Genomic DNA, 15,797 nt, shown 5'->3' on the forward strand with positions numbered 1-15,797 from the left:
TAGCGCTTACCATGTGCCAAGCACTGTTCTGCGCGCTGGGAGGATACAAGGCGATGAGGTTGGCCCACGTGGGGCTCGCAGCCTTAATGCCCATTTTCCAGTGGAGGTTACTGAGACCCAGAGAAGTGACGTGCCCAAAGTCACACAACTGACAGGCGGCGGGGGCCGGCATTTGAACCCATGACCTCCGACGCCCGCCAGCCCGTGCTCTTTCCACTGAGCCACACTGCACCGCTTGTCGGCGTGCCCGTGGGCAAGTCGCTGCAGAGAAGCGGCAGTGGAAAGAGCATGGCCTTGGGAGTCAGAGGTCATGGGTTCAAATCCCAGCTCTGCCACCTGTCAGCTGTGACTTTGGGCAAGTCACTTGACTTCTCAGTACCTCAGTGACCTCATCTGGAAAATGGGGATTAAGACTGTGAGCCTCACGTGGGACAACCTGATTACCCTGTTCCTGCCCCAGCACTTAGAACAGTGCTCAGCACATAGTAAGCACTTAAACACCAACATTATTATTATTCATGGTGACTCAGTTCCCTCATCTGGAAAACGGGGATTAAGCCGGTGAGCCTCACATGGGACAACCTGATTACCCTGTAAATCTCCCCCAGCGCTTAGAACAGTCCTCTGCACATAGTAAGCACTTAGCAAATACCTACATTATTATTCTTCTCAGTGCCTCAGTGACCTCATCTGTAAAATGGGGATTAAAACTGTGAGCCTCACGTGGGACGACCTGATTACCCGGTAAATCTACCCCAGCGCTTAGAACAATCCTCTGCACATAGCGCTTAAATGCCGACATTATTCTTCTCAGTCCCTCCGTGACCTCATCTGTAAAATGGGTACTGAAACTGTGAGCCTCACGTGGGACGACCTGATTACCCGGTAAATCTACCCCAGCGCTTAGAACAGTCCTCTGCACATAGCGCTTAAATACCGACATTATTCTTCTCAGTGCCTCAGTGACCTCATCTGTAAAATGGGGATTAAAACTGTGAGCCTCACGTGGCACGACCTGATTACCCGGTAAATCTACCCCAGTGCTCAGAACAATCCTCTGCACACAGCGCTTAAATACCGACATTATTCTTCTCAGTGCCTCCGTGCCCTCATCTGTAAAATGGGGATGAAGACAACGAGCCTCTCGTGGGACGTGATTACCCTGTAAACCTACCCCAGCGCTTAGAACAGTGCTCTGCACATACTAAGCACTTAACAAACACCACCATTATTACCCTCAGTGCCTCAGTGACCTCATCTGTAAAATGGGGATGAAGATTGTGAGTCTCCCATGGGACAACCTGATGACCCTGTGTCTCCCCCAGCGCTTAGAACAGTGCTCTGCACAGAGTAAAGCGCTTAACAGATACCACCATTAAGTCGCTTCCCTCTTCTGTGCCTGGGTCCCACTTCCCTGAGAAGCAGCGCGTGGCTCAGTGGAAAGAGCCCGGGCTTTGGAGTCAGGGGTCATGGGTTCGAATCCCGGCTCGGCCCCTTGTCAGCTGGGTGACTGTGGGCGAGTCACTTCCCGTCTCTGGGCCTCAGTGACCTCATCTGTCAAATGGGGATGAAGACTGGGAGCCCCACGTGGGACAACCTGATTCCCCTGGGTCTCCTCCAGCGCTTAGAACAGGGCTCTGCACCTAGGAAGCGCTTAACAAATACCAACATTATTATTATTATTCCCTGGACTCTAATGGACGCCTAAGGGAGGCGGCAGTTGTGCAAAGGAGGTCCTCCCCTGCGGGCCCAGCGTCTTGCTCAATGATTAACGCCCTAAGAGGGGCGGGAGGGGACGCTTCCTTCCTCAGCCACCAGGGGCAGACACGCGCCCCGGGCGAAGCTCGAGGCCGCCGGCCGTGCGCGCGCGCGCGCTCGAGCGCAGGGGCGCGCGCCGCTCTCGTCGCCCGCCCCCCGGACGGAGGGCCGCCGCCCCATGCGACCCGCTGCGTCCCGGGGGCTGCTCCGGATCCTCGGCCGGAAGATGGGAGAGGCGTCGTCCACGCTCCCCGGCCGGGCCGAGACCCTGCAAGTCACCGGTAGGGATTGAGGGCGGGGGGGGGTGGGGGGGAGGGATGGTACTGCTGCGCAGGCGCGCTGGGCTGCCTCCCCCTCCCCGCAGGGCGGGGCGCGTGCGCGTTCCCCAAGGACGGCACATGAGGAGGGGGGGGAAAACGGTGCTTCTGCGCAGGCGCGCTGGGTTGCCTCCCTCTTGCTTCACTGGCTTCCCCCTCCCCTCTGGGCGGGGCGCATGCGCGTTCCCCAAGGAAGGCACGTGAGGAGGGGGAAACGGTGCTTCTGCGCAGGCGCGCTGGGCTGCCTCGCTCTTGCTTCACTCGCTCCCCCTCAGGGCGGGGCGCATGCGCGTTCCCCAAGGACGGCACGTGAGGAGGGGGAACGGTGCTTCTGCGCAGGCGTGCTGGGCTGCCTCCCTCCTCTTGCTTCACTCGCTCCCCCTCCCCTCAGGGCGGGGCGCCTGCGCGTTCCCCAAGGACGGCACGTGCCGGGTGGGATGGGGGGGAAAAGGGAGAGGCGCGCGAGGAACGACCTTGGGGCTGAGAGGGGAGGGCGACGCATGCGCAGGGCGCGAGGCAGGGGAGGCGAAGGTGGAAAAAAAAAATGTTGGTATTTGTTAGGCGCTTACTATGTGCAGAGCACTGTTCTAAGCGCTGGGGGGGGGTACAAGGTAATCAGGTTATCCCACGTGAGGCTCACAATCTTAATCCCCATTTGACAGATGAGGGAACTGAGGCCCAGAGAGGTGAAGTGACTCGCCCACAGCCACACAGCTGGCAAGTGAGAAGCAGCATGGCGCAGTGGAAAGAGCATGGGCTTCGGAGTCAGGGCTCATGAGTTCGAATCCCAGCTCTGCCACTTGTCAGCTGTGTGACTGTGGGCGAGTCACTTAACTTCTCTGTGCCTCAGTTCCCTCATCTGTAAAATGGGGATTAAGATTGTGAGCCCCACGTGGGACAACCTAATTCCCCTGTGTTTACCCCAGCGCTTAGAACACTGCTCTGCACATAGTAAGCGCTTAACAAATACCAACATTATTATTATTAAGTGGCAGAGCAGGGATTCGAACCCATGACCTCTGCCTCCCAAGCCCGGCCTCTTTCCACTGAGCCACGCTGCTTCTCTGAGGTATAAGAGGTAGCATGGCCTAGCGAATGGAGCAGGGGCCTGGGAGTCAGAAGGTTATGGGTTCATATTCCGGCTCCACCAGTTTGCTGTGTGACTTTGGGCAAGTCACATCTCCTCTGTGCCTCGGTTACCTCATCTGTCAAAGGGGGATTCATTCATTCAATAGTATTTGTTGAGCGCTTACTATGTGCGCAGCACTGTACCAAGCGCTTGGAACGTAGAGTTCGGCAAGAGACCATCCCCTGTTGGCCCCAGGTTCTGTTGCCGACTTGTTCATTCCAAGCGCTTAGTACAGTGCTCTGCACATAGTAAGCACTCAATAAATAACTACTGAATGAATGAATCCCCGCCCAGTGACGGGCTCACAGTCTAAACGGGGGAGACAGACAGCAAAGCAAAGGAGAATAAAACAAAAACAAGATAGCATCATCAAGATAAATACAATCAAGGGGACGTACACCTCATTAAGAAAATAAATAGGGTTAAGATGGTGTGCCCCATGTGGGACAGGTACTACGTCCAACCCGATTACCGTGTATCTACCCCAGCGCTTAAAACAGTGCTTGAAACATAATAAGGGCTCAACAAATACCATTATTATCATCATTATGATTATTATGATTACGGTGGGACCATAGAAGATGTTCCCAGGGGGGCCGACTGAACTGAAATGCCCACCAGGCCACAGAGATGGTTTTGATTTTGGCTCCGAGTCCCTGGACATAATCTATTTTAATGTCTGTCTTTCCCAAGTGCTTAGTACAGTGCTCTGTGCACAGTAAGTGCTCAATAAATATCATGAATTGACTGATTGGTTCCAGCTTAGGAACTGTTCCCCACCCCAACCCACTGGGAATTCCCAGTACTCCATTTTAGAAACATCATATTATAATCATAATAATAACATTTATCTACTAAGAGCTGGGGAAAATACAAGATCACCAGGTTGGACACAGTCCCTGGCCTATCAGGGACTCCCAGTCTAAATAGAGAATGGCCTAGACCACCTCCAGACTGTTCTCGGCTCGGAATGTATCTACCAAGTCTGTACGCTCCCAAGCGTTTACGGGACCCAGTTCAGCACTCAATAAATACTACCGATCGACTGAGCACGGGCCTGGGAGTCAGAAGGACCTGCGTTCTAATCTTGACTACACCACTTGTGTGACCTTGGCAAGTCACTTAATACCTCTGTGCTTCAGTTACCTTGTCTGTAAAATGGGGATTATGACTATGAATCCCATGTGTCCTACCTGATTAGCTTGTACCTACCCCGGCACTTAATGCAGTGCCTAGCACATAGTAAGTGCTTAACAGATACCATAGGAAAAAAAGTATCCCCTCCTTAGGCGTTGATCTCCCAGTTCTGGTCCCCCACCATTTTCTTCACTCAGGCTCCCCTCCCAGAAGCCTTTCACCCCTTGACCTCGTAATAATACTCATAATATCTAATTTATTGTCAAGGGCTTTTATTTCCCTGAAGCCTGCTCTTCAGTAGGCCATTTCAGTTGGTCAGTTGAAATTGCAAACACTCTCCTCGCCAGTTAAATAGTTTAGGTTGTTTTGTTGCCTCAGCTATAATATACAGCACAGCTCTAAGCCAAATAAACCACTTCTCTTCCTTGAAACCCTGTGAGAAATCTATTATTCAGCGGTTCAACCGTATTTTTGGAGGTTGAGCTAGATTTTGCCCTGGACTGGATGTGAATTCGGTAAAAATAACTGAATTAAATTAGATGACCTGAATTATTCCCAGCCTGTAATTCTACATCAGTTCTAGCATAAAAACAAAGCCCTTGGTTTATGCACCAGGAAAAAATGTGTTGTTTATAAAGGATATTTATTATTCTGGGAGCTGATTCCCTCTTTATTTTTTATGGTATTTGTTATGTTCTGTGTGTGCCAGGCACTGTCCTAAGCTCTGGGGTAGATAAAAGGTGGTCAGGTTGGACAAAGGTGGTCAGGTTGGACACAGTCCATGTCCCACATGGGGCTCAAGGTTTTAATCCCCATTTTACAGATGAGGTAACTGAGGCACAGAGAAGTTAAGTGGCTTGCTCAAGATCACACAGCAGGCAATTGGTGGAGCTGGGATTAGAACCCACGTCCTCTGACTCCCAAGCCCGTGCTCTTTTCACTAAACCACGCTGCTTCCCGGCTGTTTTGCCGGGCCCCCCTCCGCCTTGCGTCCCCAGAAAGAGAGCACAAATGTCCCGCTTGGCCCGCGATTCACTGCCTCGGATGGTGACGGGACCCTGAGTCCCAAGATAAGCAGCGTGGCCTAATGGATAGAGCACGGGTGTGGAAGTTGGAGGACCTGGGTTCTAATCCAGATCCACCACTTATCCTCTGTGTGACTCTGGGGAAGCCACTTTTATTTACCTCGTGCAGAAAATGAGGATTACGACTGTGAGCCGTAAGGACTTTCTCCAAGCTATCTTGTATCTATTCTAAGGCTTAGTATAACGCTTGGCACATAGTAAGTCACCTAGCAAATACCACAGTTTTTTTCCGGGGAGCCGGGCCTCTTGTTTCTCAGGAAACGGCGCTATTAATTAGGTGAAGTCACTTCAAGGAAACGACTCCCAGAACACGTCGAGAGAGGCCCTCTGTGGTTCTCCGTCGTTTCTATGGAAATCGGAACCGCGGCCGGTCAAAGCTCCTTACCGAGGCTGACGGAAGCCGAACGCCCCCTCGCCGACCGCTCTGGGTTCTGATCCCGGGCCTGCCACTTGCCCGCTGCGTGACCTGGGATGAATCACTTCACTTCTCCGGGCCTCCTTTTCGTCATCTGAAAATTGGGGATTCAATAATTGTAATAACGGTGCCATTTGTTAAGCGCTTACTATGTGCCAAGCACTGTACTAAGCGCTGAGGTGGATATAAACAAATCGGGTTGGACGCGGTCCCTGTCCCACTTGGGGCTCACAGTCTCCATCCCCATTTTGCAGGTGAGGTAACTGAGGGACAGAGGAGTGAAGAGACTTGCCCAAGGTCACACAGCAGACAAGTAGAGGAGCCGGGATTAGAACCCAAGCCTCTTCTCCCTCTCACTTAGACTGTGAGCCCTTTCTGGGAGGGGGCCTGTGTCTAACCTGGCTATCCCAGCAATTGGCGGTGTTTGGCACCTAGTAAGTGCTTAATACCACAATTATTAAAAAACGTATCCATCTGCCTCCTCCCCGGCTAGACCAGAAGCTCCTAGAGGGCAGGGATCATGTCACCTAACTTGAGAGTAGTTTCCCAAGCACTCAGTTCAGTAGGTGCTCAACAAATACAACTGACTGATCTGCCACCTAGCTTCAGATGGAAGGTGGGGGGGATGAAGACTCTAAAGTGGGGGGCGAAGGAGAGGGGGAGAGGGTTACCAGGTGGAGTCATGAGGGAAGGTCGATGGTGGGTCCTCTCTCTGCCTCATCGGAGCGCAGTGAATGGAGCAGTCCTCCGCCCCGGCCAAGAACACAATCCTGGGCCCCGGTGAGGCTGAGCTCGACGCCCTCGGGGGTGGGTGGGGATCCTCAGGAGGCGGGGGGAGGTCCGGGTCCTCACCACCGAGGCCGTGGAGCCCGGTGCAGAGCCTCCATTCCCAAAGGAGGGCCTCATGTTCCGTTTCCCCGAAACGCCGCGTCTCCCCGCTTTTCTAGGCAGACACCACGTCAGCGGGAACAGGACGGTGGCCCCCTTCCCGGAAGGCACCCAGATGGTCACGTTTGGTAAGATACCGCGTGCGCTGGGCCCACGGACCACACGGCCCGGGCCTCACAGTCTACGGGGAGGAAACTGAGGCTCACAGAGGATATGAGTCTTGCCCGAGGTTATACAGCAGGCCGGCGGCCGAGCCGGCACTAGAACCTGGGCCTTCTGACTCCAGCAGGCCCCCTCCCCTCTTTTTTCCCTACCTTTCTCCCCTTGCCTCCCCTCCTTCCTCCCCTCACCCCCCTTCCTTCCCTGTACCTCCAGATGAATCCCAGTGTAGTGTGTGGTCAGGATGCCAGCGGGTCCCTGGGTCCAAGAAAGCAAGCAGAAGGGACAATTTGTTATGAGCCGTTTTGGCTGGGAGATGACTAATTCCGAAGCAGGAAATCTGTCCCCCACCCCCCCACCAGGAACAATCTGTATTTTAGTTCAGTGTTACCTTGCCACCTTCAGAGACTGCACAGATCAAGAAGCAGACCATCAAATAAGTATTCACCATTAATGCAGAATCTCCTGTTTAGACAGCTTGCTACCAACTGAGGGAAAATGGTATTTGGAAACACCCTCCCCCTTCCCCCCGTCCTTCTTTGCTGGGGGCAGGGGGAAAAGGGAGTGATGCCACTTAAGACGGAGCCAAGTTAACTGCACACACAGTTACGGTGGCAAGGTTTCCCTCCAAGAATCGCTCTGCCTTGGGCGGAAGGAGCCTCGCGCGCCTCCAAATCTTTGCCTGGGATAAAAGGCAGGAGAAGAGAGGGGCAGCAGGGCCTAGCAGAGAGAGCTCGGGGCTGGGAGTCCAGTCTAACCTCAGCCTTGCCTCTGACCTGCTGTGTGATCTAGGGCAAGTCGCCAAACTTCCCTGGGCCTCAATCCCTTCATCCTTAAACCAATGAAAAGATCCCTGCCCTCAGCTCCAACTGAGGCGAGGGTCAGGCCTGAGCCTGGGTCGGGCTTGATGATCCGGTCTGGCCCCAGCGTGGGGCAGAGAGTCAGCGCTGGAACCTGCAGAGGGCACGTGTCTGGCCCCCGGCGGCCGGGGAGGGACTGACGTCCTCTTTGCTCCGTCCAGGCATGGGCTGCTTCTGGGGTGCCGAGAGGAAGTTCTGGCAGCAGAAAGGAGTGTACAGCACGCACGTAGGCTACGCGGGGGGCCACACCCCAAACCCCACCTACAAGGAGGTGTGCTCAGGTACGAGGCCTCTGCTTTAGCCCGTGGCCAAGAACGACGGGGGCGCAGCCCCCAGCCCCAGGCCACTCCCAGGTGGATGGGATGAGGGCCCCCTGAGGCTTGGGCAGGAAGAGGGGGCTATGGAGGAAGGGGGTGACCGAGGAGGGATAGGTGGAGGGGATGAGGGAAGGTTGGGAGGTAGAGGAGGGATCGGAGATTAGGGTGGAGGGGCAAGATTGGGGAGCGGAGGGGTGAAGGGGGGATTGGGAGATGGAGGAGGGAATGGAGATTGGGGGGAAGGGGGAAAGAGAGATCGGAGAGGTGGAGTGAGGGGCTTGTGGGGGATGGGGATGAAGAGAGGCCGACTGGACAGATGAGCGTTTAGGGACCCTGCAGTGGCCATGGAGCTGATGGGGCTAAAGGAGTGAGGTCATTCCAGGCCACTTGGACCACCGGACCCTGGGGGCCAGAGGAGGCCCATTCACCCCGGCCCCTTCCCCCGCTCGGCCCCCCGGGCTGCCACTTGACCTCGGGCAAGCCGCTGAACCTCTCTAGGTCTCAGTTTCCTCATCTGTAAAACGGAGATGAGATGTCTGCTCTCCCTCATTCTAGTAAACTCAATCCATATAGCAATTAATCAACATTATACGGTCTTTTTCTTCTGGCTCCCATGGGCAGGGAGTAATTAGCACAGTGCAGTCTGCTGCATGCCGAGCACTGTGCTAATTGCTTGGGAAAATCCAACAGATCAATCGACGGTATTTATTAAGGGTTTACTGTTGCAGAGCACTGTACTAAACCGTTGGGAGAGCACAATATTAGCAAGACACACGTTGCCTTCCCTCAAGCCGCTTACAACCTTAGAGGAAGAGACAGGCAAAAGGATTCTACAGGTGCTGACAATCCAGTTGGACACTTGTTTTGATTTCTAAAATAAGCCTAGATGGACAAGGAGAGAAATCCACTAACCGTTCCCCTGGGGAGGCCACAGAACTAGACTCCCAAGTGATCACTGGCAGCAGCAGTTATTCCATTCTCCGCAGTGGTATTTATTGAGGGCTTACCGTGTACGGAGCAGTGTACTGAGCACTTACATCTTTGTGTGCCGCCGGTACTTCCGATTTTCCTGGAGAGGAAGCAGCGTTTAATCCTGCCAATCGGGTGGGGGACGTGGCTTCCAACTCCGTTGCGTCGTACTCTCCCAAGTGCCCGGTACAGAACTCCCCACACAGCAGACGATCAGTAAATACCACGGATCGACTGATGGGGGAAACAGAAACTCGGAGAGGTTAGGGGACTTGGCCGTGTGCCCGAGCGAGTCTGAATCTCTGTGTGTGTGTCTGCATGCCCTCTTTCCTCAGGGAAAACCGGCCACGCGGAGTGTGTCAGAGTCGTGTACTACCCGGAACGCATCAGCTTCGAGGACCTGCTGCGAGTCTTCTGGGAGAACCATGACCCCACTCAAGGTAGAGCCCGCCTGGAGGAGCCCGGGAAGGGGGGGTCTATTCAGTTATCGTCAACGACGACCTCTGGGGTCGGGACACCGGCCCGGCCTAGCGGATAGAGCCCGGGCCTGGGAGTCAGAAGGACCTGGGTTCCGATCTTGGCTGTGCCGACTGCTTGCTGTGTGAACTGGGGCAAGTCACTTTACTTCTCTGTGCCTCTATTTCCCCAACTGTAAATTGGGGATTCGATCCCTGAGCCCCACGCGGGACAGGGACTGCGTCCGGCCTAATAAATCGTCCCTACTCCGGCGCTTAGAACGGTGTTTGACACATAGTAAGAGCGTAACAAGTACCATTAAAAAAACCCAACCCACTGGGGTCACGGTCCCCAAGCACACCATCGCAGCGCACCGAGGCCAACTCTCGGAGCAGAAGCTCCAAGAAGGTGCCCGTGCCAGGAGGCGGAGGCGGTGCCAGAGCCTCCAGCGGGCACCCACAGCAACACCCCTTCATCTCCCTCCTCATCCTCCACGCACATCGAAGGTCCGCCGCGCTGCCACCCACGCCACACCCAGGGCCGCATACAGCATGTCCCCTAAACCGTCCCGAGGGCAGGGATCACGTCGTAACTCTGCTGGATTCTCCTAAGCACTCAGGGAACAGGGACGACGTCTACTGACAGTCAGTGGGTACTTACTGAGCACCTACTCTGTGCAGAGCACTGTACTAAGCGCTTGGGAAGGTACAACATAATAACAGCTGGTAGACTCAAATTAGGGCAATGCAGTTGGGGGCGGTGGAGCTGAATCGGGGAAGGTTTTCTGGAAGAGGAGGATCAGCAGCCCCCGGCAGCTTGGGGAGGGCTGAGACACCCCCGGGAGCAGCATGGCGGGTAGGGTGTTCATTCATTTATTCGATAGTATTTATTGAGCACTTAATATGTGCAGAGCACTGTACTAAGCTCCTGGAATGTACAAATCGGTAGCAGATAGAGACTGTCCTGCCCTTTGACGGGCTTACAGTCTAATCGGGTGTTGAGGGGAGGGAGGGAGAGTCCGTTAACCTGGGCATTCGCGCTTCTTCTCCACCTTCCCCTGTCCCGCTATTTCCCCCATCTGTAATTTCCCCCACGCTAGACCACGTTCTCTGTGGGCAGGGCTTGTGTCGACCAACTCTATCGTATCATCCTCTCCCAAGCGCTCAGCTCAGTGCTTTGCACACAGTAAACTGAAAGTTCTTGGAGGGTTGAGGTGGGATCTGCCAACTGTATTGTACTGTCCCAAGTGCTTATTACAGTGCTTGGCTCCCAGGAGGCTAGAAGCTCTTTGAGGGCAGGGTTCAGGTCTACCAAGTATATTGTACTGTCTCAAGAGCTTACTACAGTGCTCTGCACCCGGGAAGCTAGAAGGTCTTTGAAGGGAGGGATCGGGTCTGCCGACTTTACTGTACTGTCCCAAGCGCTTACTACAGTGCTCTGCCCTCATAAAGCTGTAAGCTCCTTGAGGGCCGAGATCGGGTCTTCCTACTATATTGTCCCAAACACTTATTGCAATGCTCTGCACGCAGTAAGTGCTCAATAAATAGCCCTGTGATTCCCCCACTTCCCCTCCCAGGAATGCGCCAGGGCAATGACTTCGGCACTCAGTACCGATCGGCCATCTTCCCGGCGGCAGCGGGTCAGCTGGAGGCCGCGCTGAACTCCAGGGAGAAGTACCAGAAGGTAAGGGGCCTGCCCCAGGCAGAAGCAGCGGGGCCCACTGGAAAGACCACGGACCTGAAAGTCAGAGGACCCGGGGTCTAATCTGCCGTGTGACTTGGAGAAGCGGCGTGGTTTAGTGGATTGAGCCCGGACCTGGGAGTCAGAAGGACCTGGGTTCTAATCCTCACTCCGCCACCAGTCTGCTGTGTGACCCTGGACAAGTCACTTCACTTCTCTGGACCTCAGTTACCTCATCTGTAAAATGGGAACTAAGCGGGTGAGCCCCATGTGGGACAGGGACTGTCTCCAACATGATTAGCTTGTAGCTAATCAGACTTGGAAGGCCCGAAGTGGGTCCCACAGCTCAGCCCGCTCCACCCCTGGCGGAGCTGTCAATCAATCAATCACGTTTACTGAGTGCTTATTGGGTGCAGAGCACTGTACTAAACGTTTGGGAGAGAACAATGTAACCGAGTTGGTAGACGGGTTCCCCGCCCACAAGGAGCTCACAGTCTAGAGGGGGAGACAGATGTTATTAGAAATAAATCATATTTATTTAAAATATAAATAGGGATAAAGTGCTGTGGGACTGAAGGAGGGGTGAATAAGAGGTGCAAATCCAGTGCAATAGTGACGCAGAAAGGCGTGGGAGAAGAGGAAATCAGGGAAGACTGCTTGGAGGAGGCGTGCCATCGTGTTTGCATTCTAGCACTGTTTTTGCTTCTGCCCCCCGGCCTCCGGACCCTCTCGGAGCTCCTTTCCGGATGGCGGTGCCCCGGAAGGGCCTCAGTGCCCCCGCAGTTACCGCCCAATTGCGCTCTTCCGGATCGCCAGGGGGCAGAGGAAGGGAGGAGAGAGGAACCGGGGACTGGCAGGAAAGGGGTGGTGTTGAAATAGGGGGCCGAAGTTTAAATACCATTGCAAAAGCAGGGTTCTAATTCCGGCTCCGCCGCTTGTCTGCCGTGTGACCTTAGGGAAGTCACTTCACTTCTCTGTGCCTCGGTTCCCTCATCTGTAAAACGGGGATTAATACCGTGAGCCCCACGTAGGACGTGGACTGTGCCCAACCTGACTAGCTGGTATCTACACAAGCACTTAGTACAGTGCTCTGCACACAGTAAGCGCTCAATAAATACGATTGAATGAAATAAGATTGAACAGCCTGCCTATAAGCAAGGAAGGAAGGGGATGACGTCAGCGCGTTATGGTCGGGGAACCATAATTCTGTTAATAATTCTGCTAATTCTGCTGTATTCTCCCAAGCGCTTAGTACAGTGCTCCGCACCCAGGAAGCACTCAATAATTACCATTGATTGATGGATCGATTGAGAACCCGGATCCCTCCCCTCCCCGGCCGGCAGCTGAGCTGTGCAACACTATTGCACCACCCGGCCTCTTTCGCAGCCTCACCGCTCGCTAATTCCGGGCAACGAAAAGGGCACAGGGACATACGGAAATCCAACGCCTCCAGGGCGGTGGAACAGGGTTTGGGAGGCAGAGAGAAGGGATGCCAGCCGAGCCAAACGGGCAGGGTGCCAGGCTGCCTGCAACTCGGGCTAACCTGGCATTCGCTCAGGACTGGGAATGGGCGCTTTGCCCAGGGACCAGACCTGTCGAAAGGGGAGGGACGGCGGGAGGATCCATGCCGACCCCAACTTCCATTTGTGCGACCAAGGAGCCGTGCGAGGCGAGCTCGGAGGAAAGGGAGAAGCGGCGGGGGCTAGAGGATAGAACCCGGGCCTGGAAGTCGGAAGGACCTGGGTTCTAATCCCAGCCCCGTCACCTGTCTGCTGTGTGATCTTGGGCAAATAACTTCTCTGCGCCTCAGTTACCTCATCTATAAAATGGGGATTAATATTGCAAGCCCTGTGTGGGACAGGGACTGTATCCAACCTGATCAATTTGTATCTACCCCAGCGCTTAGTACAGTGCCTGGCACATAGCACTTTAAACAAATAATACAAAGGACCCGAGTTCTAATCCCAGCTCTGCCACTTGTCTTCTGGGTGACCTTGGGCAAGTCATTTAGTGCCTCAGTTACCTCATCTGTCGAATGGGGATTAAGACTGTGAGCACAGTGTGGGACAGGAACTGCGTCCAGCCTGATCACCTTATATCTACCCCAGCACTTAGTACAGTGCCTGGCACATAGTAAGCGCTTAACAAATACCTTAAAAGAAAGACAGCAGGGCTCACATTTCCCACCGCTAGATGAGCAGAAGGGAGAGGAATGGCAGGCCAGTTCACGTGTGTTGTGTGTGTTTTTAGGACTTGGAGAAAGAGGGGAGAATGAGGATGGACATTTCCACCTCAAGTTTGCTTCTAAAATGAGTCAGTCCCTCTGGTGGGCACAATCCACTCCCATCACGTTTAGGCCGCCCCATTCCCTGGTCCCCATCACGTACCTACCAGGCTCAAGTGCCCCTGACTTTCTGACTCCCAGGCCCGTGCTCTATCCACTTACACCATGCTGCTTTCCATATCCCTCGCGTCGGGTTTCTAAGGAGGGTCCCCCGCTTTCCTGAGAGGAGGAAGGATCAAGAGGTGCTAATTTTCTGCCATTTTCTCCCTCCCCACCCCCTACCCTACCAAGCTGTGATTACCGTCCTTGGTTTCCGCCCACCCCCATGCTTCCCCAAGCAGCATCTGTGGGTGGAGCCAATCGGGCCACGGGGCGGCCCAGCGGCTGCTCTGACTTCCTGGCAGCCCACACCAGTCGGTTGCCCACCCCCGCGACCGGCCATCTGCCATCCGCCGCCGGCGAGGCCAGCGCACCCTCACGACCGGAGATGCCGCCTTCGGAATGGCGAGCACCGTGTGGTCCCCGGGCTTAGCGGGGCTTGGACAGTGGCGGGCAGCAGAAGGAAGCGCAGGCCCCGAGCCCGGTCCAGTGTGCTCCTTCTCAGCCCACCTTCCGGCCACAACTAGCCAGATTTCCTTACCACAGGAACCTTACCGAGGAGAGACATAATAACAATAATAATAATGATATTTGTTAAGCACCTGCTATGTGCCAGGCACTGTACTAAGAGCTCTGGGGTGGATACAAGCCAATCAGGTTGGACACAGTTTCTAGTCTTGATCCCCATTTTACAGCCCAGAGGTGCCCAAAACAGAGCTCCACACACAGAAGTCGCTCAATACAGAGCACTGCCAACAGGATGGTGCCCCAAACAGAATTCCACACACAGTTGGTGCCCAATTCAGAGCTCTAACACCGGAAGGGACCAAGTACAGAACTCCACACACTGTAGGCGCCCAATACAGAAGTGTGGCACCAGGAGAGGCCCAGTACAGAACTCCACACACAGTAAGTGCCCAGTTCAGAGCTCTGCCCCAAGGAGGAGCCCAGTACAGAACTCCACACACAGAAGGTGCCTAGCAGACATCTCTGTCCCCAGGAGACTCCCCCTCCCCCAGATGTCTGACTGCAAATCAGGGCCCAACAGCCAAGACCGGAGAACATTTCAGGGAGTGGGAAGGGATGACGGTCCCGGATGTAATGACAGACCGTTTTGGCCGGACTCCATGCCCGTGGGCACCCGGGCAGACCTGAGGGTGCCGTCGGGACGGGGCACAGCACACCCACCCACAAAGCGGGGGACGCCCAGAAAGGAATATGCCTGGGGGTGAACCTGCCATTGACCCACCCCCCGTCTCACCCGACCCTGGCAGGTGCTGACGGACAACGGCTTCGGCGCCATCACCACCGACATCCGGGAGGGACAGGAGTTCTACTACGCGGAAGAATACCACCAGCAGTATCTCAGCAAGAACCCCCACGGCTACTGCGGGCTCGGGGGCACCGGCGTCTCTTGCCCCATTGGAATCAGGAAGTGATTGGCAGCTCTGCCCCCGCCCCGTGCGCTGATTTGCTGATTGCCTGGCGCCCCCGGCTGACCGGGCACTGGCGGCAGTGGGAACGCTGGCCAGACGGGCTGGAGGGCAGGGCAACTGCCTCCCTCCCTTCTGCCCTTTCACCTTTTGGAAGACCACGCCCATTCCATCACCAGCCACTCTTTACCCACCTCCCGGCACCAGACCGTGCCCATTCCTTATCATGCCCCCTCGCCCAGCCACACCCACTCCACCCCACTGGGCCCCGTCCACCTCTCCCTGTCCGGCCCTGTTCCTCAGTCCCCCGCCAAGCCGTGTCCCCGACCTGCACACCAATAAAAGCCATTCCTATCACTGCCACTGCCTCAAGGACCTAGGTCCGGCCGACCTCCCGGGGGGCTGCGTGGCACTCGGACCACCCATCACAGAAAGCTGGAGGGGAGCCACAGGAGGCCTAGATCTTTTGGGGGAGGGAGTGGGGGAAATCCTTGGAAACTATCGCAGATTGAAGGGACAGGGTGTCTTTGGGGGGAAGATTCGGGCTTTGGGGCTACAGCCCGGTCTGGCTCTCCAAGTCCCCGACCCCGACTCTACCTTGTGCCCAGCGAACGAAGAGAGGCAGCAGAGGTCATCAAGGCCGTCCAGAGGAGCATCGACCAGAGGGGTTCCTGCGGGGAGGAGACCTGGTCGTTTAACAATTATAATTACAGAATTACGATTTGCCCAAGCACTGTGCTATGCCCTAGGGTAGATACAAGATGGTCAGATTGAACCCATCCCTGTCCCACATAAAGCTCACAGTCTAAGA

The 15,797-nt window shown here is 55.1% G+C and overlaps 1 protein-coding gene across 1 annotated transcript; it reads left to right on the forward strand.

Moving 5' to 3' along the window:
* Window positions 1–1,872: 1,872 nt before the first annotated feature.
* On the forward strand, window positions 1,873–15,346 carry MSRA (methionine sulfoxide reductase A). The gene is made up of 6 exons (XM_029053007.2): window positions 1,873–2,039; window positions 6,789–6,857; window positions 7,910–8,029; window positions 9,370–9,474; window positions 11,067–11,173; window positions 14,828–15,346. The coding sequence occupies exons 1-6, from the start codon at window positions 1,937–1,939 to the stop codon at window positions 14,990–14,992; spliced, it is 669 nt and encodes a 222-aa protein (XP_028908840.1). The 5' UTR covers window positions 1,873–1,936; the 3' UTR covers window positions 14,993–15,346.
* The last annotated feature ends 451 nt before the right edge of the window (window positions 15,347–15,797 follow it).

Source organism: Ornithorhynchus anatinus, chromosome X2 (assembly GCF_004115215.2).
Source record: "Ornithorhynchus anatinus isolate Pmale09 chromosome X2, mOrnAna1.pri.v4, whole genome shotgun sequence".
NCBI lineage: Eukaryota > Metazoa > Chordata > Mammalia > Monotremata > Ornithorhynchidae > Ornithorhynchus > Ornithorhynchus anatinus.